At 53.1% G+C, this 23,400-nt stretch overlaps 1 protein-coding gene across 1 annotated transcript in view; it reads right to left on the reverse strand.

The window, feature by feature from the left end:
• Positions 1-6,257: 6,257 nt before the first annotated feature.
• The window catches only part of HS3ST6 (heparan sulfate-glucosamine 3-sulfotransferase 6), a 37,418-nt gene continuing 20,275 nt past the window's right edge, over positions 6,258-23,400 (reverse strand). Inside the window, exon 2 of the mRNA XM_061993510.1 lies at positions 6,258-6,876. Coding sequence (XP_061849494.1) covers positions 6,258-6,876 — 619 coding nt within the window. The remainder of the gene's footprint in view (positions 6,877-23,400) is intronic.

Here is a 23,400-nt window from a genome sequence, read left to right on the forward strand (position 1 = left end):
AACAGCTTGCTCACAGGCTTCCAGAGCAGCTGAGCACAGAGGCTGTGCTCATCTCACCCCAACTCCAGTCCCACCAGTGAATAACTTCACCCCATGTCAGAGCACAAGCTGGACCAAGGCAGCCCAGCTCACTCCAGTATTAGACAGAAACACCGTGGACTCCGTCTTCTTTATCACATCTTTGTTCCCTGCAGCTGCCTACACCTGATGAAGGGCACTTGTGCCCACATGTGGGATCCAGCCCACACTCTACATGACTTAGAAGCCACCACTGGGCACCTGGTTGCAATTACAGCAGCCTCTTCCTGAATGTGGGCATTTTCTTGCTTTGTGGCAAATACAGCATGAATTTATTCTGTGTGTTGAGATCGCATCAAGATTGAAACCCAAGCAGCAGCCAGTGGAGTTGGCAGCCTCGTGTGCTGCTCAAGGGTTGTGTGTGGTGATGAGGGGCTTTAGGGGAAGGCAGAACTCTGCAAGGGGACTAACACATCCCTCCCAGGAGCACTACTCTGTGTTGACCGGGAAGGGAGGCCATCTCAGTGCACTCTGTGGCTAGAAGCATCACAGCCCTGGACATCCTCAAGCACAGGACAAGGCAGAGGTTTGCAGGCATGTCCTGCAGAGTCATCCCCAGCCCAGCTTGCTACCCTACACCAGAGCCACTGGGACCCCAGTGTAGATTGAAAAGACACCAGCAGCCCTCAGGTGAGCCATCAGAGGTGCAGGGAGATGCAGAACTTTACCACAGACAAAACTCCTCTCGGAGACCACAAGCACACAGATTGGAAATCTTAGGATCCACCAGCTCCTTGAGCACTGCTGCATGCAATTACACTGCTCCATTCCCAGACACCCCTCTATCCCTACAGCCTCCAAGCAGAACAAGGGATGCCCAACATCCCTAGCAATAACTTACCAGCCAGCTCTTACTCCCTCCACTGCACACTCCACACCTGGGGCAGGTCTCACAAGGAAGATTTATCCACCCACCCTCCCACAGGGCTATAAAGCCCACAGGTGCCCCAGCAGCATGAGCCTCACCTGGGGACTGTAGCATGCCAGGAGGGCAGTTTTCCCTGTTATGGGTTATAAAACATTCCCAGGCCATGTTAAGATGAAATGTAGAGTTAACAATTAGCCCTGCTGCTTTCCAGACATATGCAGAGACAGGGAAGTTTTCATTTCTCCCTTTTGGAGCTTTTTTTTTGGTCCTATTTTTTGTTCTTTCCCTTCTGTCCTCCCAAATTTGTTATAAAAGAAAAAGGAGTAAATAAAAATGTTGAAAAGCTTTTGCGACTCTGCTTTTCCTGGCTTATGGAGTAGTTGGGATTGAGAGGGAGGTCCAGGACACAGGAACCACAACACTTTGGATAGCTGGATTTTCAGAACAAAAATGGGGTTAGAAAGGGAAACTTTGGTTGACTGAGATGGAGAGGAACATTTCATTTCACACTTGGCTCTAAAGCTGGTTCTCAATTGCCCTCTTGCTCTGGCACCTCCTCCAGTTAACCATTTTTGGAGTGTGTCCAGAGCTGAACATGAAGCTGGTGAAGGGTCTAGAGAAAAAGTCTGATGGGGAGCAGCTGAGGGAGCTCGGGGTGCCTTGCCTGGAGGAGGCTGAGGGGAGACATGATCACTCTCTACAACTACCCACAGGAGGCTGTAGGGAGGTGGGGGTTGGTGTCTTCTCCCCAGTAAGGAGTACTAGAACAAGACGAAACGGCCCCAAGTTGTACCAGAGGAGGTTTAGATTGGAGATTAGGAAGAACTTTGTCACTGAGAGGGTTGTTGGACACTGTCCCAGGCTGCGCAGGAAGGTGGTAGAGTCCTCATCTCTGTAGATCTTGCAAAGCCATGTAGCTGAGGTGCTGAGGGATGTGGGTAGTGGTGGGCTTGGCAGTGTGTGGTTAGTGGTTTGACTTGATAGTCTTTTCCAACCAAAATGATTCTGTGATTCTAACCTGGTGCCCCAAAGGCATTTCTGCAGCTCTGGCAGCACTGGGGATCTTGCCATTGTCCTCTGAGCAAACAGACATGGGCACGCCATGGCCCAAATACTCCTGGGAGCTCAGGTGGCAAAAGCTCCCTGAGGAAACGACAATTGTTCACTGGCGAGCAGAGAGTGCCTGAGATTTTAAGCACATTCTCCCATCACCTGCTGTCCTGGGGGAAAATATCACCTTCCTGGTGATAAAAACCCACCTTCTGGATTTTTAGCATTCTGAGATAGCCACAATGAAGGGAGAAAATCATAGAGGTGGCCAAGGGAGACTGTGTCCCCTCGCAGCCCTCCCCAGTGGTGTGTAGTCCCAGACACACAGAGGACATCAGCACAGTTCAGCATCATCTTTTAATAACTTTATTTCCAGAGGTCTTGTTCAGAGAGGCACAGCAGTGACACCTCTCCCTGAGCCTCTGTGGGAGTTTTCTGGGGGCACTTCAGAACGATCCCTGACCCCATGTCATCGCCTGCACAGGGACCGCAGTGGACCAGGGTGAGCAGTTGCAGCCCCAGTGTCCCAGCTGGCTGGTGGTCCTTGAGCTGATATCAGTGATTTCAAAAGCCACTGGAAAGGGAGTTTCAGCTTAGATTTCCCCTGGAGCCCACTACCTGTTATTAGAGAAAGGGCTCCTGTATAAGCTCCACCAAAGCACCTACAACTGAGGCAGTTTCTTTTTCTCAGTAGTCCTCAGCTCTTGGTCAGATGGCATGAGCTGTGTTGTGCGTCCACTAAGGTGTGAGCTGACACCTTCAGTAAATCACAGAATCCCAGAATGGTGGCAGTTGGAAGGGAGCTCTAGAGATCATCCAGCCCAATCCCCTGCTAAACCAGGTGGGTTTGGAAACCTCCAGAGAAGGAGACTCCACACCCTCCCTGGGCAGCCTGTGCCAGGGATCCCTCGCCTGAACAGAAAAGAAGTTTCTCCTCATATTCTAGTGGAACTTCCTGTGTTCCAGCTTGTGCCCATTACCCCTTGTCCTGTCTCTGTGTGCTACAGAAAAAGGACTGGCCCCATTCTCTCAACGCCCACCCTTCAAGTATTTATGAGCATTGATAAGGTCCACTCTCAGTCTTCTCCAGGCTAACCAGCCTCAGATGTCACAGCCTTTCCTCATCAAAGAGATGTTCCAGTCCCATGATCATCTTGGTAACCCTTCACTGGACTCTCTCCAGCAGTTCTCTGTGTGTCTTGAACAGAGGAGCCCAGAGCTGGACAAAGTACTGCAGATGTGGCCTTACCAGGACAGAGTAGAGGCAGAGGAGAACCTCCCTCAACCTGCTGACTGCACTCTTCTTAATGCCCCCCAAGATGTCATTGGCCTTGTTGGCCACAAGAGAACATTGCTGGTACATGTTTAATTAGCTTTAAACAAATCAGCTGCTGATTTGTCTTAAATCTCCCCTTTTAATTAGGTGGGTGAGGTGGTGATGGCAATGGCAATTTGTCCTCCGGGTAGCAGTGAGAAACATTGCACTAGCACAGGACCCTGGATGGGCCAGTGAAGTGAGCCCACCTGACCCAGGGAACGTAACCTCCCACTGGAGAACTGCTCGGTGAGCACCACATTCCAAACACTCTGCTGGAGCGATGCCCACCCTCCCCACACCCCAGCCCTTCCCTTGCACACCGACTCGCTTCTCCAGCCAAAACCCCCACACTGCCGGGGCACCCCTGCAGCAGGACAGCACGAGTGGGATGTGGGTGCTCCGTCCCTGTGTGACTGTGATGACTGGGGAGCAACACGGCACCGATCCAGGCAGAGCCACCAGCCCGGCCACCATCCCGCACTGAGCAGCTTCCATGGGAAGCCGGGGCTCTGCAAAGCAGCAGAGACAACCCAAACTGCTGCCGAGGTGGACACAAGCCTGTGCTTGGGTCACAGCAAGAGCTGGGAGATTTCATCCCGGGCACCTTCCCCCTTCCTACCCAAAGCCATTTTTATTGTCTTGATCTAATGAAGTGCAGACTTCACCTGGACAGACCCATAAGTGGCTCCTCTTGGAGGCAATGAATACAAATACTTGACCTCATGAGCTGCGGGGCAGCAATTAGTTTAAGCAGGGGGTTTGTGTAACACTTCAAAAGTCTTAATCCCTGCGGTCAGCCCTGGCACGGTATTTGCCAGAACCTATTGAGTAGTCTTAATGAGTCTGCAAAGCAAGCTTTCAATACATTTTGGGTCGCTTCAGATGCTTTAAATGGCATAGTCTATATGGTATTGTGCGGCTTTAGAAAGGCCCGGGCTTTAAAAAAGTATGGCTCCCTTTCACAGGGCAGACAGAAACCATCTTTAGAGCTGGGGACCCTTAACGTTTTGCATATCAATATGGCTGGGGCTGAATGCAGTCACTCAGCTGAGAAATAGGATCACTATCAGCGTTTCCAGGCTTTCACAGGCACTTGGGAAACTTTAAAGCCCTTCATGGAGAATAATTTGGTCGAATGTCGTGGCTGGAAACAAAACCTAAACAAGCAGAGCGCAGTCCATCACGCAGAGCTGCCAGCGAGGCTGACAACAGGCTCCAGCCGCTCGACATCCAGCCCGCAGCGGGTGGGTCGGTGGTCGGGGCACCCACAGGCCTGGGGGGATGTGGCCAGGGGACTCCGCACTGAGCTCGGAGTGCTGAGCCCATGCCGGCAGTGGCCACATCGCTCGGAGGCCTCTGGCATTTTAACCAGCAGAAAATGGTCTTGATTTCAACTCTTCTTACTGTTTCTTTGCAATATACTGGTTTCTTAATACCAGACATAAAGCCTCTCAGCACTGGCACTGCACTGGTGGCATCTGCTGCATCCCCAGCACCCCTCACACTCACACAGACTGACACGATGATACCCCACTGCCCACACAGAAACAAGCAACAGCTTCCATTTAACTGCAACATCCCCATTCATGTCACTAATCCCAACAGTGACCAGAGGAGCCCAGGGGCTGAACTGGGCAAATGTGCTCAACTCCAGCTACAGCATGGAGCATTGGTACTGAAAACACAAGTCACCTCCAAGAAGATACCAACAGATGGGACACAAAAGCAGGGAGACGTGTGGTGTAAAACCATCCCAGAGCTGGGCAGAAAGGGGCTCGTGCCTGTCGTGCATCCCAGGAGAAGCAGTACCTGTGGCTCCATCACCTACAGACAGCAGAGGTGAGGAGGGGAGGCAATGGCACACGGGGCAGGACACACCTGGCAGGACATGCTGGACAGGACAGCCTGCTTTGAGATGCTGTGTGATAGAAGAAACCACAGCCAAAACATATTTGCAAACAATGCAGGGCCTGAGCACCCTTGAAAACACATAATTAGCTCATTAAAGAGACAAATACAAGTCACTAATAAGATAGTAGAGGTTAATTAAATGTTTTCCCCATCTTTAATTAAGGGAAAACTAGTTAAGTCAGATTAAACTAATTTCTGCAGCCTCCCATGATGGCCCTCTATGGCTGCAGACTTGAAAATCTATTGAGATTATTGAACAGAAAGGTCAGAGTTTGGGGCTTTTGTCTGCTCCGCTTGGGTGAACTCAGGGGAAGCAGGGATTTTCCTCCCAAGGACCCAAAACGCCCTGCTTTATCATCTGGGTTACTCACAGAACATAAGAAGGTATGTGGCGCACAACTCCCTCTCCCTAACCCCAGACCTGGCATTTATTCAAAACTACTGCCGTTAATTGTTTTCTCAGCTAGGAAGTTCCTGGAGACTATTTTCTGTCTGCAAATCATACCCCACGCTTGGGGGTCTGCTGTTCGGACGGCCTCAGCCACAGCAGCCACTGCCCCTGCTTGGCACCCAAATTTGATTTAGCAACAACCCACTGGCCTCACACCCAAGACCCCAACTGGTTTCCAGAGCTTTTGTTGTGGATGGCAGAGCCGTCCTCCTTGCACACATGCACTCTCCCCCATCCACGCACTCACGCACTCCCGCTCACTGCCCGGGAAGGTCACGGTTAATATACTTTAGCAAGACTTATATGGAAGAATATTTAATCTGGTCAGGGAGGGGAGAGGGGTCATCTGTGGTTTTTATTCCTTAAATATTTCTCTCTACTCCGGAAGGGTCCGTTTCTCACCAGAAAAGGTCCGATATAAATTAGAACGAAGGGAGGAGGTTTCTGGTGGGGTGGCCATGGGCATCCCAGGACCACGGCAGCCACGAGCATCCTTGGGACACGGCAGACAGTAGCAGCCCTGGCTCCGTGCACTGCCAGGCAGCCCGGGACCCAGCACGGTGGGGTGCCCTGGGGATGGCTCAATCCCACCCAAAGTCCTGCCCTGTCATCTGATAAAACTTCATGTTGAAGGGTCTGTAAAACTCCCGCAGGCGCTGGATCACCTGCACGTCGATTTTGGGGTGCGGCCGCCCCTTGGATTTCCCCAGGCAGCGGGGCTTGCTGCTGCCCTCCGGCTTCTTCAGGCAGGGAAAGCCCTTGGTCTCATTAAAATAGAAATGTTTGTCCGTCACCACTCTCTTGAGACCCAGAAAGTCCTGGACACGGCCCATCTCCCCGGCCGGGTCACTGACGAGCCTCTCCCCACTGACAAAGAGGAACTTGGAGAGGGGGAAGTACTGCAGCCAGTTGTCCAGGTGCTTGGCGTAGATCCCGATCCTCACGGCGCTCCAGCTCGTGTCGATCAGTCCCGTGCTGATGTTTTTGAAGGCCAGGGCCTGGAAGCTGGGGATGGCAGGGTTTTTGGAGAGCGTCTGCGTGTAGTCCGAGATGGCGCGGGTGACCGGGTTCCGCACCACCACGATCAGCTTCGTGTCACGGGACATGTTGTAGATGCGCTGGGGTGCCTCCTTGGTGACAAAATAGCTGGGGGTCTTCTCCATTGTGATCTGTCCCTCCAGCGTCCGTGGCATCAGGCTCCTGGGGAGAGAAAGGGACACGGTCAGGGCTAAAAGCGTGGCTGCTCCGACTTCATGCCACGGCGGGGATGAGCAGGCGCAAACGCAAGTCAGGCAGAAATGCCCAGGGGCTCTCCAACTCAAACCATCTCTCTCCTTCCCCTGTCCTGCCAGGGACACTGCCTTGTTACACCCCTCCAGTTACCCAATCTCCAAAAGCCTTCCTAGGAGCCTCCCTCCTCGGGTCTGTCCTTTCCTCACCTCATCTTAGTCTCCCCTTTTTTCTCCCCCAGGGTCTGTCCAAGGGAAGGACTCACTGTCACTCTACCCTACAAGTAGCAGTGTCCAAGCTGGCAGTCCCCCTCAGCAGTCCCTCACAACCCCCTTCCCAGCCCTGGAAATCCCCCCTGCTCCCTCCTCCTCCACTTCAGTGAGTTTCAGTGGTGGCAACCAGTATCTTCACACGTGCATTTTGGGATGGTCCTGGTTTTCACCCCAGCCTCCAGACAGATTATGTGTCCTGGAGCTGCAAACTCCCATGTAGAGTTGCAAAGATGCACCCACAGGTGGCAAGCCCCAGTGGCAGCTGGAGATGGAGCCACCAAGGCTCCCACTTCCCCAGCCTCCTGACTGCAAGCAGTTAAGGCCAGAAAAAGACTGGTTTTGGAAAATCTCCCAGGGCCCAGCCATTGTGCTGTGTAAAATTCACTGCCCTGATTATTCCCTTGTGCACTTTAATGAGGCATTAATTGCCAGAGAAATTACCCAGGCATGTCACCCTATGAGCAGAGCCAGGGGCTGCAGAATAGGTCCCTCCTGCTACCAACACAGGCACCTGCCCCAGAACCCTTCATGTCCCAGAGAGCCCCCCATGTCCCCCTTCTTCTTGGGGGTGGACACGTCCCCTTGGGCCGGGAGAAGAGGGAATTTGCTTTCCTCAATAAGAAAAGACTCGTTCACGGGTCCCTGTGGACACAGCACCGGTGTAGGACTTGTCTTAGCAAGGAACAGAGCATTTAATCCAGTAGGCAAGTGCTGGTTTACAGCTGAGGCACCAAGCTTGTGTATGAGCTGCTGTGTGGATGCCTACATTCCTCCAGCCAACAGACATCCACCATCCTGACACAAAATCACTTGTATGGGTCAGTAAATGTGTGGGGATCAACCTGAGTGCTCCACACCCAGAGGTATCCCAGGATGGGCTCCCGGGATCAGGAAGTCTCTTGGAAAAAACGTACCAATACCCAAATAGTAGCTGTAATAAGGGACAAAATAAAGCAAAAAAACCACCCCAACTTTAACTAAGAGGTTTCACTTAACCAAATGGAGAGAGCTGGGACTGGGCAGATTCTTTCCTATGAGGACTTTCCACTTTGCATGAACGTGGAAGAATTCTGGTTTTAAAACTCAAGATTTCCCCCAAGGTCTCCCCTGCACCCCTGGGGATGCTCCACCCCATGTCCCTTGGGCTGGAAAGGAGGAGATTCCTCCTCGTGCCCCTGTATGCAGTGACAGGGTTTTTTAACATTTCTTGTCTGAGGCCAAGCCAACCCACACAAGGGCAGGGTGAGCTCCAAATCCCTGCTCAGGGGATCCCTGCAGGAATGCTGGCAGAGCAGAAGGTTCAGCATGGACCTTCCCATCGTGCTGCAGCTGGGTCCTGCAGCAGGGCTGGCTCTTGGCAGTGGGGTTTCATGGCAGGGCAGGGTTTTTTGAGGATCCCCAGCCCAGGCACCAGAGGATTGTGCCCGGCAGGGTAGAGGGGTCCCCACAGCAGGAGGGGACGGGCTGTGCAGCAGCCAGGCTGGGCTGTGGGAAGCCAGGGCTCTGCCCAGCAGCATCTGTTCCTTATGTAATGGGAAAAAGATTGAGGTTTCTGGGTTTTTTTTTGCCCTGGACGCAGGAAAGAACACTTTATTAAAAGCATTTGTGAGTGATGCTAGGCCTGTATAACTCCTTCCCTCTAACAAGCAGCAAAAGCCACTTGTGGCTCCCTCCACCTCCCATTCTTTTGTTTGTTTGTTGTGGACAGCACCAGCGTTTTCAGAGCCACTTCTCATCCCTGGCATCACCACTCAGCAGCCTGGCCCCTCCAACTGGCAACACTGGTGCCTGGGCAGGTGGGACGCCCTTCAGGGGTCCATGCATCCCAGGGCAGTGAAGGGTGGCTTCACCAACCTTTTTAGCAACGTTTCCCCCAACTGCCCCAAATAACCATGCTCACTGGAGGGGCTGACTGCCAGGCTTCCCACTGAGAAGCACCTTCCCAAACCAGGATCAGGCCCTTGCACCCCACTCTGTCTCCTTCCTGCTGTGCTTGCACAGAGCCAAGCCAAAACCAGCTGCACATTTACAAAGGTAGCTCTTCCCACACCTGCAACCTGCTGCTTGGGCTTCCCCCCATGTTTCTAGGAACATGCACGGGCAAAGAAACCCATGAGCCACCCCTGCAACAGCGGTGCTCTCTGGCAGCAATGATGCAGTGACCATGAAGAACAATGTGAGACCAGGTGCCTCAGCAAAGGTTTCACCAAAACAGTTTAACAAAAGCCCTTTTACCCTCCTCTTCCCCTTTTGTAAAGGCCAGTCTCAGCTTCACAGTGCCAAGGCCATCTCCAAGGGGTCTGCAGGGCTGAGGGACAGCCAGGACCCCAACTCACTGCAGGCAGCCCAGGAGACCAGCACCCAGCAGTACCAGCACCTTCCCCACACTCACCCTGAGTCAGTGGGCTTCTCAGCACGTGAAAACAGCTCCTACTTCAATTAAGGCCAACCACACCATCCTAGGCTTAAGTGTCATAAAACTGAACTTTTATAAAAAGTCTGTGTTGGGGCAGGGATTCCCAACTCTGAACAGGTACCACTGGAGCGGTGGCAAGCAGGTCCTGTGCCTGTGAGCTATGATGGGGTGCAGAGACCTTACCCCCAACAGTAAAACCTCCCTCTGATCCATCAGAGCCACAAGCTCTACAGGCCAGCACTCAGGCAGACCCTGGGACAGGCTCCAGCACAGCTACAGCTTTGTTTCTGATAGGAATGAAGGGCCCCTGACCCGTTGGGGGATGACTTGGTTTAAACCTGGGGTCAGGGTGGTGGCAGAGGAGCTGGGTCCCAACATCATCCTGGGATCTCATCCAGAACAGCCTCCAAACATTTAATTGTGCAACACCTCCTCTTCCTCAGCAGCTCGATCACTCCCAGCAAGATAATTACACTATTTCACATTTTCATTAACTCCCTAATACCTTCCCCTAAATTACCCCAGTTAATTATTGATAAGCCCCATCTCCCTGCAGATCTGGCTTAAACTGGCAAAGAGCAGACCTGGCTTCTGTTGTGCTCCACTTCAGCAGAAGCATTGGAAACTTTAATTAAATTTACAGTCAATTCTTCTTGGCCTTAAGAAAACACCTTGGGAATGTGCAGCATCGCCTGCAGGTAGGAAACACTGCAACGAGGGAACACCTCAGCAGCCTTGGAGGGAATCTGTATTTCAAGAGGAGACTGCATACCTAAGCAGAGAGAGAAAACTCTCTTACCTTTCTATGTAGCTGATAAATTAGACAGTGAAACAACTGGCCTTTGAGAGGCATCAGAAATGGGGTTTCCTATGTAGAAATGGCCAACACATGAAGCTGTTAACATTTAAAGAAAATAGCAAAATCACAGAGAGGGGTGGAAAATGCTACTATCTACTTCAAAGCCTCCTAGATACCACTTCACTCATTTCACCAAGTTTTTCTTTCCACCTGCCCCGGTGATCCATCCTCATCCTCCTCTCACCCTCCAAGCTGTAGCACTTGGTGTCTAGAGGCTGCATGCTCACTCTTGTACCACTTCTTACCCCACACCAGCAGTCACTGAGGGCTGGAACATCCCCTAATTGCTCTCAGCTGAGGTGCATTTCCCAGGGACTGCTGGACATCTCAGTCAATGGGAAATTGCAGATTAAGGCAGTGCTCCCAGGGGCCCCTGTTTAGATTAATTACCTCCTCTGTTGAGGTAGCAAACTGCAATAACTTACAGTCCTGATAAAAATGCAGAAAGCTGCATTAAATACAGATTAACAGCCATAGCAGGCAGGTAATCAAAGCAGACTTCAAAAAACTGGGCCGACATAACTTTCCAGAGTTAATTGGTTCATGATTCCTCAACTCCAGGATGATTTGGTTGGAGATGAAGGCGAACTCCTCCCAGAGCTGAGCTGAGAGTATAAAGTAATAGATGCATCTGTCAGGGGACAACCTCACTGATAAGTAAGTCTCCAGCCTCAGAGCATCCCTGTTAGCACCTATGCCGGCAGCTTCACGTGAGGGACAGGCTCTGTCCACAATTCGACTCCCCCTGACCCCCACAATCCTAAAATGCCAGGCAGTATCTTTAGCAGGGATGTAGGTCCAATGTGTGCTAGGAGCAGGAAGGCAGGCCCCAAAACCCCAGATGAACCTCAGGCACAGGTGAAGGGTGCCATGAGGGCTTGCAGGTTCGACATGATCACCGAAAGTGTCAGGGAAAAGGGAGGGGGAAAGAAAATCCTCCCTATTATTATTAAAAAAACCCCGAGCACTGACACACACACACAAAAAAAAAGCCCCCAACAAAAGCAAGTGAAAAGCAAAGGGATTTCTGCTGAGGGGATATGGTTGAGAGCTTTCTGCTGGGCCAAAGAAAGTGACTCTTTCAAGGCGGTCAGATGGGCGATGGGATGATGTGGGGGACAAAACCCGGGCAGGCCAGCCCAGCTTAGCACCGGTGACGGCTCTGCTTGCCCAGCCCAGCCCTGTCTGGGCACCCAGCGCCGGCCGGACGCGATTCCAGGGCACCTCCTCTCTCAAAGGCAGGGTGACAGGCTGCCCGGGACCCAGCTCAATGTTGGACAGAACCTTTTTTGTGTAAATGTAAAACAGTTTGGAACCAGGAGAGGGGGACAAGGCTTGGGACAGATTTATCCTCTCCCAGCAGACACCCGGTACCACCCGGATCTGCATATGAATCACCCCAACAGGCTTATCTCACCCTGCGGGACAAGGCCGCCTTTGTGGCCTCACAGCAGCTATGAAGTTGTTAAACTGGAAACAGTTATGTAGACTTTAAGATACCAGTCTTTTCCTTCCAAGCGGCTAAAATAGCAGCACCTTTGCTGGGAAGCAGGGCAGAGAAAGCAGCGAGGAGGGATAGGATGTCGAGAGGGACAGAGCCAGCCTTGTGTCCCTGCTCCCAGCTGCCAGGGGGCACGCCAGACCCCCTATTCCCCAAAGCAGACCCCCCCAGTCCCCCCCATCACCTCCTCCTCCCAGAGGAAGCATGGGGGCATCTGTTGAACCTCAGTGCAAGGCATGGAAGGCTGAATTCGTCAGCAAGCCGCGGGGGAGCAAATTAGGCCATGTTCTTTTTTGCTCCTAATTACTGTGATATTCCCCCTTTCCTTCGCGCTGCCCCTTTGGAGAAGGCAGCGGGCCCTGCCACTCCCCCACCCCAGCAGGCAGAGCCCCCCGGGTGCTTTCCATCCCAGGCCTGCCTCCATTATTTTTTGATTCTTTCACCGATTCAAAAATGTGCAAATGAGGCCACGGCTTCCCAATCAGGCCTGGCCAGGAGCTAATTGGCTTTAAGCAGGGAAACCTGAATATGCTAATGATGGTAGTAACAAGCCTGTGATGTGCCTGGAAGGGGAACCAAGCCCTAGGCTCAACGATCTGACTCTGAGACACGTCAATTAGGAAGATAATTTATTAATGCTCCTTTGCATCCCCCTGCCCTTTGCTCCTAATTACAGCTTGATACATGAAACATTGCGGAGGTCTGTCAGGTCCTGCCATGGCCCTGATCCCAGCCAGAGCATCCCTGGGCAGCCCCAAGAGTCTCTTCCTGCCCCCAAGCAGCCTCTCCCAGGGTGACAGCCCAGGACCTGGACTGGAGGCTCTCCAGCCAACACAAAGGACCCTCAAGCTTACACATCACCAGACCATGGGGGCTGGGGTCAGACGGCTGGGATTCAGATGGATCAGGCTGCAAAAGAGGCTCAGAGGAGAAGGGAGATGTGATGAGCTGGCTGGTGTCACTGGCCAGGGCTGCTCCCTGTGGGGTCTGACACCCCGCAGACCCTTCCCAAGGGCATCAGTACAAGGGCACAGGCTGTGCGAAGGGCACAGGCTGCAAAGCAGGATGGAGGCAGCAGTGGGGGGCTCTGGGGAGGGCCAGGAGCCAGGGAGTTCTGTGTTTGACTTAGCAGCAAGATCTGGGACATGTGGAGGAGGGAAAGGGGAGAAGCTGGAGCCAGCATTAGCATTTCTAATGGCATGGCTGCTTTCACAAGTCACCCGACACTCAGTTTTTAACCCTGATAAGAACCAGGACTATTTGGGAAACCATGGCTGTTTCACCCCTCTGTAAGGCATCCAGAGCCCTCTGCACCCCAGGTCTGGCAGGAACCAACATGGTAGGGCAGCTGCAGGCCCCCATACCCACTGCTATGCAGTCCCAGACCCACTCCTCTCTCCTTCCTGGCATTTGCATCACCACCGTGCTCAGCTTTATTGCTGGGGGTTGCAATTATGGGCAGCCCAAGGCCCGGAAGGTTTTTTTTCTTTGCCTGGTTATTCCAGTGGGGTCATTAAGGCCAAAAGGGCTACTAGTGAATGCACACATTGGCTTATGATTATGAAAAGCAGAAATCCGAGTTAATAAGGGCACAGCACCTTCCCTGCTTGGGAGCCGCAGCACTGGAGGAAGAGGCTGCTTGGCCTCAGTCAACATCCATAGGATTTGGAGACAGACAGTCCCTCCTCATCCTTCTCCATTGTGGAGCTACATTGCGTGAGGTCACCCCAAAAATGCAGAGCAGTTGAACTGCCCATTGATGCTCACAGGCCCAGGACCTGTCACAGCCAACATCACTCACGTCTCCCTGTGCTCTTGCTGAGGGTGATGTCCCCTGGCCAAGACACAAAGCCATGGCCACCCTTGGACTCCTGCTCACCCATGGGCTACAGCAGTGAGCATCGGGCACCCCACAGTCCATGGAGACATCCCGGAGCTCACCCAGAGACAGGGTGGATGGCAGGACAGTACTGCTGGCAGCAGGACAGTACTGCAGAGGGCACCTGTTCCCAGGAGCAGTATTTTACTTGCAACAAGCAAATAACAAATTTTGAACGAGCATGAGTGAAAAAGCAGCTGAACACACTGTTTGGGTTAAAACAGTGAGAAACAGAAAAGCTACGTCAATCCCCCCAAACCCTACAGAAAGTGTGGGCTGCCACGTGCCCGGCTGTGGTGGGCACTGTGACCGGAGCGAGGCGAGGGCAGGGCTGCAGCGGGCACACACAGCCCTCGCCATTCCTCTGGAACGGAGCACGTCTGCACAGCACCAACTAGAAACCCCCTTCCCGCAGCTCACTCCCCTGTGCCCCTCGGAGTCCCGCGTCCCCGCAGTCCCAGGGGCATGGGGACAGCCTGTGGCAGGTGTCTTGCCTGTGACCCGGGTCAATCGAGGGCTCTGATCTCCAAATGACCCTTCCCTGCAGTGAATATGTACCCGCGCTCAAACAGCTTGCAGATGAGGGAGCAACAGACTGGAGATGATTTATTCAGGAATTAAAGGTTCAGTACTCCTTTTAAAGGCTGTGCCTCGGCACTGTCAGCCTTCATTGCACACAATTAAAGGGGTTAGCTGCCCTGGCCCGCCAAGGCCCTCCCCCCTCTCTTCCAGGGGAATGAAATAAAGCAAAACCAACCCCCCTGCCGAGTCCCAGCCCAGTCTCTTCAGCCTACGGCTGGGGGCACTGTAGAAGGACTTGCAAATTCAGCACACGAGTGGCCCTGAGCTCCAGTTCCATTCTCTGCCGGGACCCAGCTCGGCTCTGTCCAGGATGGACGGCTGCACACACTTGGGTTTTGTCCCTGCTCACAGGAGGGGATGCTCAGGGTTGGGGTCTCTGCTTGGCTCACAGAGGAGGTGGCCCCGGTGCCCTTGGTGCAAAGCTGTTCCCATGGCCAAGGCTTGGCGACACGCTCCTGAGCTCTGGACTGGGGAGAGAGGCAGGGGCTGCCTGGGAGCAAGGCATGGGGCTGCTAAGGAACAAAGCTCCTCTCCTCTTCATGCCTCCAGAGCAAGACCCAGTCCCTGCTGCGAGACCCAACCCCCCTCTGCCAGCTCAGCACCTTCAGGCTCCAAACAAGGAAGGCACTGATGGCCCCGTAAGCTCACACCAGCACAATTCAAACATAGGCTCAAATTTCCCTCTCACACCTGAGAGGGGAGATAAGGATACAAATTGGCATCATCCGGATTAGGTTTTTTTTCCCTTCTAAGCTATGAGAACTGCTGTGGCGGTTTGGCTAAGGGGGGAGCATTGCTTGTGGGCACGAGCAGCAGGAATTCAATGAAAAGCTTCCTTCCTCTTATAAAAGAAAAGGAAGAGATCTGCTGGCAGCAGCCGCTGCTGATAATCTCTTTCCAAGGCAGTAAATTTCCCTGCAGCTACCCCGGCAAGTAATCCGGCAGATTATTACACCTTTCAGCAGAATCAGTCTTTTAAATACGCTCTCCCCTCACCATGCATCTTGTGTTTTATGACCTGACTTGCTGTCTGAGGGCAGTGAAACACAAATTATGCTCTTCTGCAACCAGAGTAGAGCCACTGGTGACAAATTTTATACCTCTGGTAACGGTGATCCTCAGGCATTCCAATAAATAAGGAAAATTTGCTTTTAAAGCTGCCAGGCTTGGGGCTCAGCATCACTGCAGCACAACAGGCTGGGGAAGGGACTCCTGAGCACCCCACTAACCAAGGGTTAGCTAACTAACGACCAGCTCTTTTTTATGGACCAGTTGTCCCCAGCCTGACCACCCCAGGCAGGCAGCGTGCTTCTGGCAGGCTCTTCAGAAGCAAAATTTATTGCTGTTTAAAAAAAAAAAAAGGAAAGGAAAAAGAAATTCCCTGTGATCACAGTAAGTATGTCCAAAGGTCTTTGTTTTCAATTACAAATAAAAAATACAGCTATTGGTTTTCATTAAATTATCCTCTTGCAGCACTGGGCTGATTGTTCATGGTTTCCTACCTAGACTGAGGAGAGCACAGGAAGGACATAAAAAGACCACAAAATCTCTTTTTTTTCAGGTTTAAAGTTACATGGCCAGTAGAAACAGGAATTCCTCTGCTTCCCATGCTTGAGTGGGCAAAAGGAAACACCAGCCTCACTGAAAGCCACTCTTAAAAGACAAATGAGAAAGCACAGACTGGTGCCCCGTGACACTGTACTCTCATGGCATCTGATCACCACCTCCTCCCTGACCCTCGCCACTCTACCTCACCCCATGCAGCCAAACTACGGCCAGATCCTGCCTGGGTGCTGCAGAGGTGGCAAAGCTGTGCACCCACTGTGCCAGCCCTGAGGGTGTTGGGGTTTCCCTGAGCATCTCTGTGCCCCCGGGCAGACGGTGGTGTTCTATCCCACAGCTGTGTCTCTCATGGCACAGCAGCGTCTGCAGCTGTGGAGAGGAGACGTTATAAATAGTTATCTATAATCTTGCAGTTGCCTGCAGGCCCCTGGGCTGCTGCATGCCCTGTGCTCACCACACTGCAGAGCTGAGATACTCAAATTTGAGGCAAAATCCTCCACTACTTCAAGCGCATCCATCCCCTCACTGCCATGCAGTGCCACGTCCTCGGGGACACTGGCTGTAGGTGGTCCCAAGCCCGTGAGCAGTCAGCATGAGCCACAAGCTATCAGATAATTAGCTCAAACTAATTAGTGTGGCAGGACCTGCACAGCCCTCTGCAGCCATGGGGCCCTGGCATCTGTCCTTGCCTCGATCACGGGGCATCCCGCCCTGCCAGCCTGGGGGAGGGTGCATGGGCAGGAGCTCCACGTCCGACACCCCAGTCCCAGCCCTGTCGCAGGTGCAGGAGCAGCGGGAGCCCGCGTGAGGGAGGAAGAAAGGAGGAATGCACACATGTCTGCCAGAGCGAGACCTTCCCGCTGGCTGCCGAATTGACAGCTGCTTTGATTTGATTAGCAGATGCTGACGAGGCATCGAGACAAGTCCCCAGAGCCATGAATAATTTCAGTGTATTTGTGTTTATTTGATCTCAGTATGGGGCTGGCCCTGCCGCCTCGCCCTGCCACAGCTCCAGCCCGGACCTCGCAGGGTGATAGGGAAGGGGCTGCTGGACTCTGCAGAGGGTTACTCCAAGGCCACCTTCAACAGGGCTGACTGGCACCTTCAGGCCCATCCTCTGGGGAGGAGTGAGCCCTTTGCCATGCTCTTCATCATCCTCCATCCACTGTTCCTGCAAAGCCATCCCACCGAGCTGGCGGGTGAGGAAAGGACATCTCAATAGCTTTCAAGGAATAGAAAACATCTCCCCAGCCTCATGACTTTTAACATAACTCCCTCCAATGTTTTCAAGTCTTTTTTACAGTTTCTCCTCTTTTAAACGGAAAACAAATTAGTACTTTGAACTTTGTCTCCTTGATGAGGGCTGGAATCAGAAGCCATGTGCCAGGGCCACTGGGTCCTACTAGCATCACTAAGGGCTTGATGCTCTTTAGAAAGGAATTAATGTGCTTCAGAGTAGTGAATTGGCCATGGTCCATGGTTACCTCTGAGCTGATGTACCCAAGCATAGCATAAGGTATTTGGGCTCCCTTGTGAACAGGGGGAGGGGGAGAAATTGGAGCTGAAAAAGAAAGTGGCTTCAAACTGGACAGCCAGCGCTACTGGCAGAAGAGATAGAGAAACCCTCCCTGGGCTGACTCTGGGATGCTCAGCTCCTCTGCCCCAGCACTACTGTGCACAATGGCACATGGACCCAGGAAGGACTGAAGAAAGGGCATCTGAGCCCAGAGTGAGAGCTGAGATTCCTCTCGCAGCTTCTCCTGCAGTGCCTTTGGGAGAAGCTGAGCCAAGACTACGCTCCGTGGGTGCAGCCCTTGCCATGATGTGCCGGGGGTCTCCCTACAGCTCCCGGACTGAAGACTCAGGTCCTGCTCCAGTAGATAAACCAAGCAGTAAAACCCAGGCAAACAGCAAATCCAACTGCTTTACCAAAAGCAATTGTAACGTAACTCTCCTGCTGACACCCCTTCCGCATGCAGTTTAACATGGTACTAGATGAATCCGGTGGCTTTGAAAGCAAAGATGCTCTAAGTGAGGTGAGGGCCCAGACCCTGCCATCACAGTAACGCCTCTCCCATCACCGTGGGCCCATCTAGCACATGGCAAGTCCTCCGACTGCATTTCATGGCGGCTTCTGCAAAAACGCTTCCCTAGTCTGGCTCTTCTCTGCTCAACAAGCACTGAGACCCGATCAAAGCTTCAGCTTCAAACTAACCACGAGTCCTTCTGAAACACATCCAAAACTGTCTCATTTCTACCTAAGAAAACATAAATCAGTCCTTGCTTGCAAACTGGAGCCAGGTCTGAGGTCTGCAACGAAGCTGTGGAGATCCATCAGCACAGTTTCCAGTGACAGTTTTAAGCTCTCTTGGCTGGATCCACAAGGACATTTGGGAATGTAATGCTCACTGAAATGACTGGTGAGTGCGTGCCTCAATCCCCCTGCAAACAGGACACTCCACTCCTCCAAAGGAGGAGAACTGTTCTGGAATCCCCAGCTCAAGAGTGATCGAGAACTTCTGGAGAGAGCCCAGCAAAGGGCTACCATGATGGTCAGGGGACTGGAGCATCTCTCTGACAAGGAAAGGCTGCAAGAGAAGAGAAGGCTGAGAAGGGACCTTATCAATGCTGATAAATACCTGAAGGGTGGGTGTCCAGAGAATGGGGCCAGTCCTTTTTCTGTAGCACAAGAGGACAAGGGGTAATGAGCATAAGCTGGAACACAGGAAATTCCACTAGAACATGAGGAGAAACTTCTTTGCTGTTCAGGTGACGGAGCCCTGGCACAAGGCTGCCCAGGCTCCTTCTCTGGAGGTTTCCAAACCCAGCTGGATCCATTCCTATTCCCCCTGATGGAAGGGAACCTGCTTTAGCAAGGAGTTAGATTGGATGATCTCTAGATCTTCCAACCCTTACCATTCTGAGATTCTGTGAATTGACCTGGTGCCTCACTCTGCTCTGTCTGCTCCGACCCTCCATTCCAGCCCACCACCACCTCAGCTTGCTGGGAGCATCCCCCACGCTGCCCCTTCATAGGGGAATCCCATGACCCACATTAACATGACCTTCCAAGAGCTGAACGCACATCACCAGCAGCACCAGGGTTTGACCAGGAAGGTGCCCTGGGCAGCCTTCAGCGGGGACGGACAGGAGCCAGCAGTGCCAGTCCTGCCCTCACTGCATGGCGCTGGCCCAGCCCCACTCTGCTCTGAGCCAGCAGCAGCTGCAAAAAACAGTACAAAGTGATGCACAAGTTGTAGGGTTTGGCCCAAGGGAGGAAAAGCACCATATTGGTGCAATTACCTGAGTTTAGACAAACTTCGGTGGGTGCCTGGGCTGGGTTCAATAGCTGGCAGAGGAACAGCATCATCTGCAACACCAGCTCTTGGCCCGGAGGCAGGGACCCTCCACAGGGCTGGCGGGGGGCTCGGGGCAGGGAGCAGATGTCCCTGGGATGCCGGTGTGGGGTAGGGGGTGCCCACGGAAGGGAAGACAGGAGGCAGCAGTGCCGCAGCTGTGCACAGGCAGGAGGGGCAGAATTGTGCTGAGGCAGCAAGGCTGCTATGGCAGAGCCTCTGGTTCCCAGCAGTGACTGGGCCGTGGGCAGGATCTGGCCCTTCGTGTCTCCCTGGTGCTGCTGTAACGCCTTTGACAGCTTGAGTGGGCAATCGCGGGGCTGCTGCCCGCCTGGCCCTGGCAGGAGGCACGGCTGCCTGCTGCCTGCATGCTGCCTGATGGCCTGGAACAGGCAGCAGCTCTGCCAAGCAGCACGTTACACCCAGGATAACCCATCCAAAGGTGACAGTTACCTTCACTCCCTCTTGAGAGCTGCCTGCAAGGAGGCAGAGATGGAGCTAGGGCTGCCCAGCTCTCCTCCTCATCACCTTCCCCAGCCAAGCAGGGCAAGGGAGCCACAACTGCATCTGAAAGGAAAGAGGTTTCACTCCGTAGCTGGAGGGCAAAGCTCAGAGGGTGCCTCAAAGCACAAGCAAAACACTACCTTGTCTTCCCCTTCCCCAGAGCACAGGTTACAACAGCATCCATCACCCCAAACCCCTGCATCTTACCCCAGTTTCTGCAACGGTGCTACAGTTTGCACCCTCCCTCCCTGGCTTTCAGGGTCAACAGAGGAAATTTTGACTTAAAACCCCTTGCCATGGACACCTGGTGTCCCTCAGAGCAGCTCCTGGCTCCCTGCAAAGCACATGCCACATATTCTACGGCTCCAAGCTGGAGGAGCTCATCTGCCCTCACTGTCTCCATCATCATCGACAGAAAACAGAAATAGGGTTGGTTTGGTGTTTGTCTCGGGTCGAATGCTGTCATGCTGCTCCTGTTGGGATGGAAAATGCATCCAGTTTTCCACAGAAACAAAAAAGATTCCCCATCTGTGTCAAATTTGTAAAACAGCCTGGGGGAGACAGGAAACAAATTTAGCTCTTTTAAAAATTGCTTTTTTTGCTATCAGAAGAAGCCCCATTTCCTGGCAAAAAAGCAGAGCTGAGCTTTGTGCTGGCAGCCACCACCATCCCACGGCTGCCCGTGCCATCCCATGCCATGGCGTGTGCCCAAACACCCACAGGAGCCAGGCAAAGGGAATGGCGAGAGGAGCCCCGATGTGCAGCTCATGGCCCCAGAGCAGTTACCAAATGGCCCTTCTCCCTGACAACCTGCTCAGGCACTTCCACATGTGTGCAGGACTTCCCAATCTGCAGCCCATCACATGGGAGCTAATAACCGTTTCCTCTGCAGATAAGGGAGAAGCCTTCAGAAACCCAGCCAAGCCCAGACAACGAGGGCTCAGTGTGCTGGGGGTGCTGCTGGGCTCTCAGTGGGGCAGCAGCCCCTCCTCCTTCTCCTCTCCCATCGCGGTTCAGCTGGTCCCCAGGCGAAGGAAATCCTCCACAGAGGAGGGAGATGGGGGTGGATTACGCACTTGGCTGCAAAAATACCCAAAACCTCCAAAGGCTGTTTCTCCAGCTCTAAAGGAAGGGGCCAGGGAGGCATGGGGAAGGCTCAGAGGAGCCGGGGATTTCTCCAGCCTGGTGCCCAGGCTGTGCCACTGGCAGCTGCCAGCTCCCCATCGCCTGCGCTGGATGAGCCCCAGGCGCCCAGGCGGAGAGCGTTCTGGTCTCTCACTCTGACATCAGTGCTCCTGCCCCCTCTCTCTGTCCAGCAGGAACAACTTGGGATTCTCTTAGAACACATTTCTTCACTGGAAAAGCATCAGTTTGTGGCAACTGGAGCTGTTTGTGGGAAAGGACTGGATTTTGATTATTTTTAGCCTGGTTTCTTAAGGAAACGTGGCTTAAGCAATCACACGGTCTGTCTGCCTGTCTGCCCAGCTGTCTGCCCATCTTCCCCCAGCCACGTCTGACCCCACCGGCTCATTCCAGCTGGATTCGATGGAGGACAAGGATCAAAAATAGGAAGTTTGCACAATTCCATGGAAAGCTGTGGCTGAGACCCTCGGCTCAGGGGAAGGCAACTCCAGCACAGCCCAAAACCCAGAAGCCCCGTCAGTCCTGCACAGTACCTGGATATTTGGGTAGGAAGCATTACCAAGGAAAGAGAAATACACTCCTTGCAACTAAAACTCACTTGCAAAGCAATAAAGACTCAATAATTGTCTCATTAAGCAGCTCTCCAGGCAGGGCCACCTTTGGCAGCTGTCCCTGCACACCACAGTAGGCAGAGAGTCCTCCCTGGAGCCAGGAACCAGATGCTGCCAGGTCCTGGGCATCAGTCAATAACAGCAGCTAGGCCAGACATCCCAAGGATCACAGTCCTGACCCCACACTCCAGGGTAACACCCGACTCTGGGGACAACTCACTGCTGGTCTGTCCCCCAAATTGCCTTTATCATAAGGAAAAAACGAGTAAGCATCCTACCACACCCCATCCCCGTGATGTCAGCGTGTCTTGCTGCCACGGCTTCTTTTCCTGGTGGGGAAATGACCCTCAGGTCAGGCAAAACTCCCGTGGGTCCAGCAAGACTGTCCCTGCAGCAGGCAGGGCAGCGCGGGAAGGGACTCGTCCTGCCCTGGCCAAGCAGGACAGAGAAGCGGCAGCAAGGAAAAGGCATTTCTGCAAAGTTCCAGGCCTGGGGCTTCAGGAAGAGTGAAAAGGAATTCAAAGGCCACAGTACTTGCTCCGAAGTAATTATGTGTCATCATATATAATTGAGACAGTCTAAAGCCCTCGGAAGCTGGTGACCAGTGGAGCAGGAGGGTGAAATGCAGGGGCTGGCAGAAGCAGAAAGCTGCCCTTCATTTTCATAGAATCATGAAATTGTTTTGGCTGGAAAAATGCCTTTGAGATCATAAAGTCCAACCACTAACCTCACACTGCCAAGCCCACCACTAAACCATGCCCCTAAATTTTGCCCCAGTTGAGGAGGGGATTAATCTTTGCACTGCCTTTTCCCCTGATGCAATGACAATAATGTCCTTCATTTAATTTGTGCTGTTTCCAGCCATCAACTATTACACACTTCCAAGAAGCGATAGTTTGATTTTCATTTCTATGTTTGAAAATCAAGAAGCCAATGACCGGCCAAGGTGGAGCTCCCAAGCGCTGTGCCAGCTGTGCCACTCCATGGCTTGCAGACGAGCCACTCCAGTGCTGCCCGGGCTGAAGGGCACCTGCAGAGTAAATGTCTCCATCAGTGACCGTGGTCCAGACCAGGGCTGGGCATCAGAGACAGCAGAGCTGCTCTGCCAGACCTGCCGGGAAGCCTGTGCCACCCTTCTGCTGTTTGCCAGGCAGCAGGTGGTTCTGCCCTGCCAGGATGCTCGGGCTGCATCAGCTGTCCCTGTGGCTGAGCTCATACTGAGGCTGCCTGTGTGGATTCTGTGGTGCCCAATACCATAGCTGTGCTCCCAGTGCAGCCCCTCCTGGGACAGCACCTCCCCAGGACAGAACTGGAGGGGCACTAGTGGGGCTGCCTCATGTGTGTATTCCCCCTATCCTCAGATGTTTACTCACAGCCTGTAGATTTTCCCTCTACATTCATCAGCAGTAAAATGTTTCCATAAGCACCAGAGGCTCTCTCACCCCGGAGCCTGGCAGAGGTGGGAGGAAGCGAGGCACAGCAAGTGGTTCCGCAGTGGCAGAGACCAAGGCTGCCTGGGACTGACACGGATTCCCCTGGGCTGCAGCCAGACACACGGTGACTCCTGGGAGAAGTGAGAACCCAGCTCATTCTTTGAACCCAGCTCATATTCTGAATCCCACTCATTTTTCTCCTAAGGCACCAGCGGCATACAGGTTGACAGCCACCTCTGTTAAGAATCTGAGGGCCAATTGTTGCAGCACAAAACTCTTAGTCCAAAGGGAGTCAGACCCAGCTGCAGAACATGAGAGGATCACAGCCACCTGGCATCCTGGAGCCATGAAAAAGCAAGAACCGTGCTCCCATGG

Source organism: Colius striatus, chromosome 3 (assembly GCF_028858725.1).
Source record: "Colius striatus isolate bColStr4 chromosome 3, bColStr4.1.hap1, whole genome shotgun sequence".
NCBI classification, from domain to species: Eukaryota; Metazoa; Chordata; class Aves; order Coliiformes; family Coliidae; genus Colius; species Colius striatus.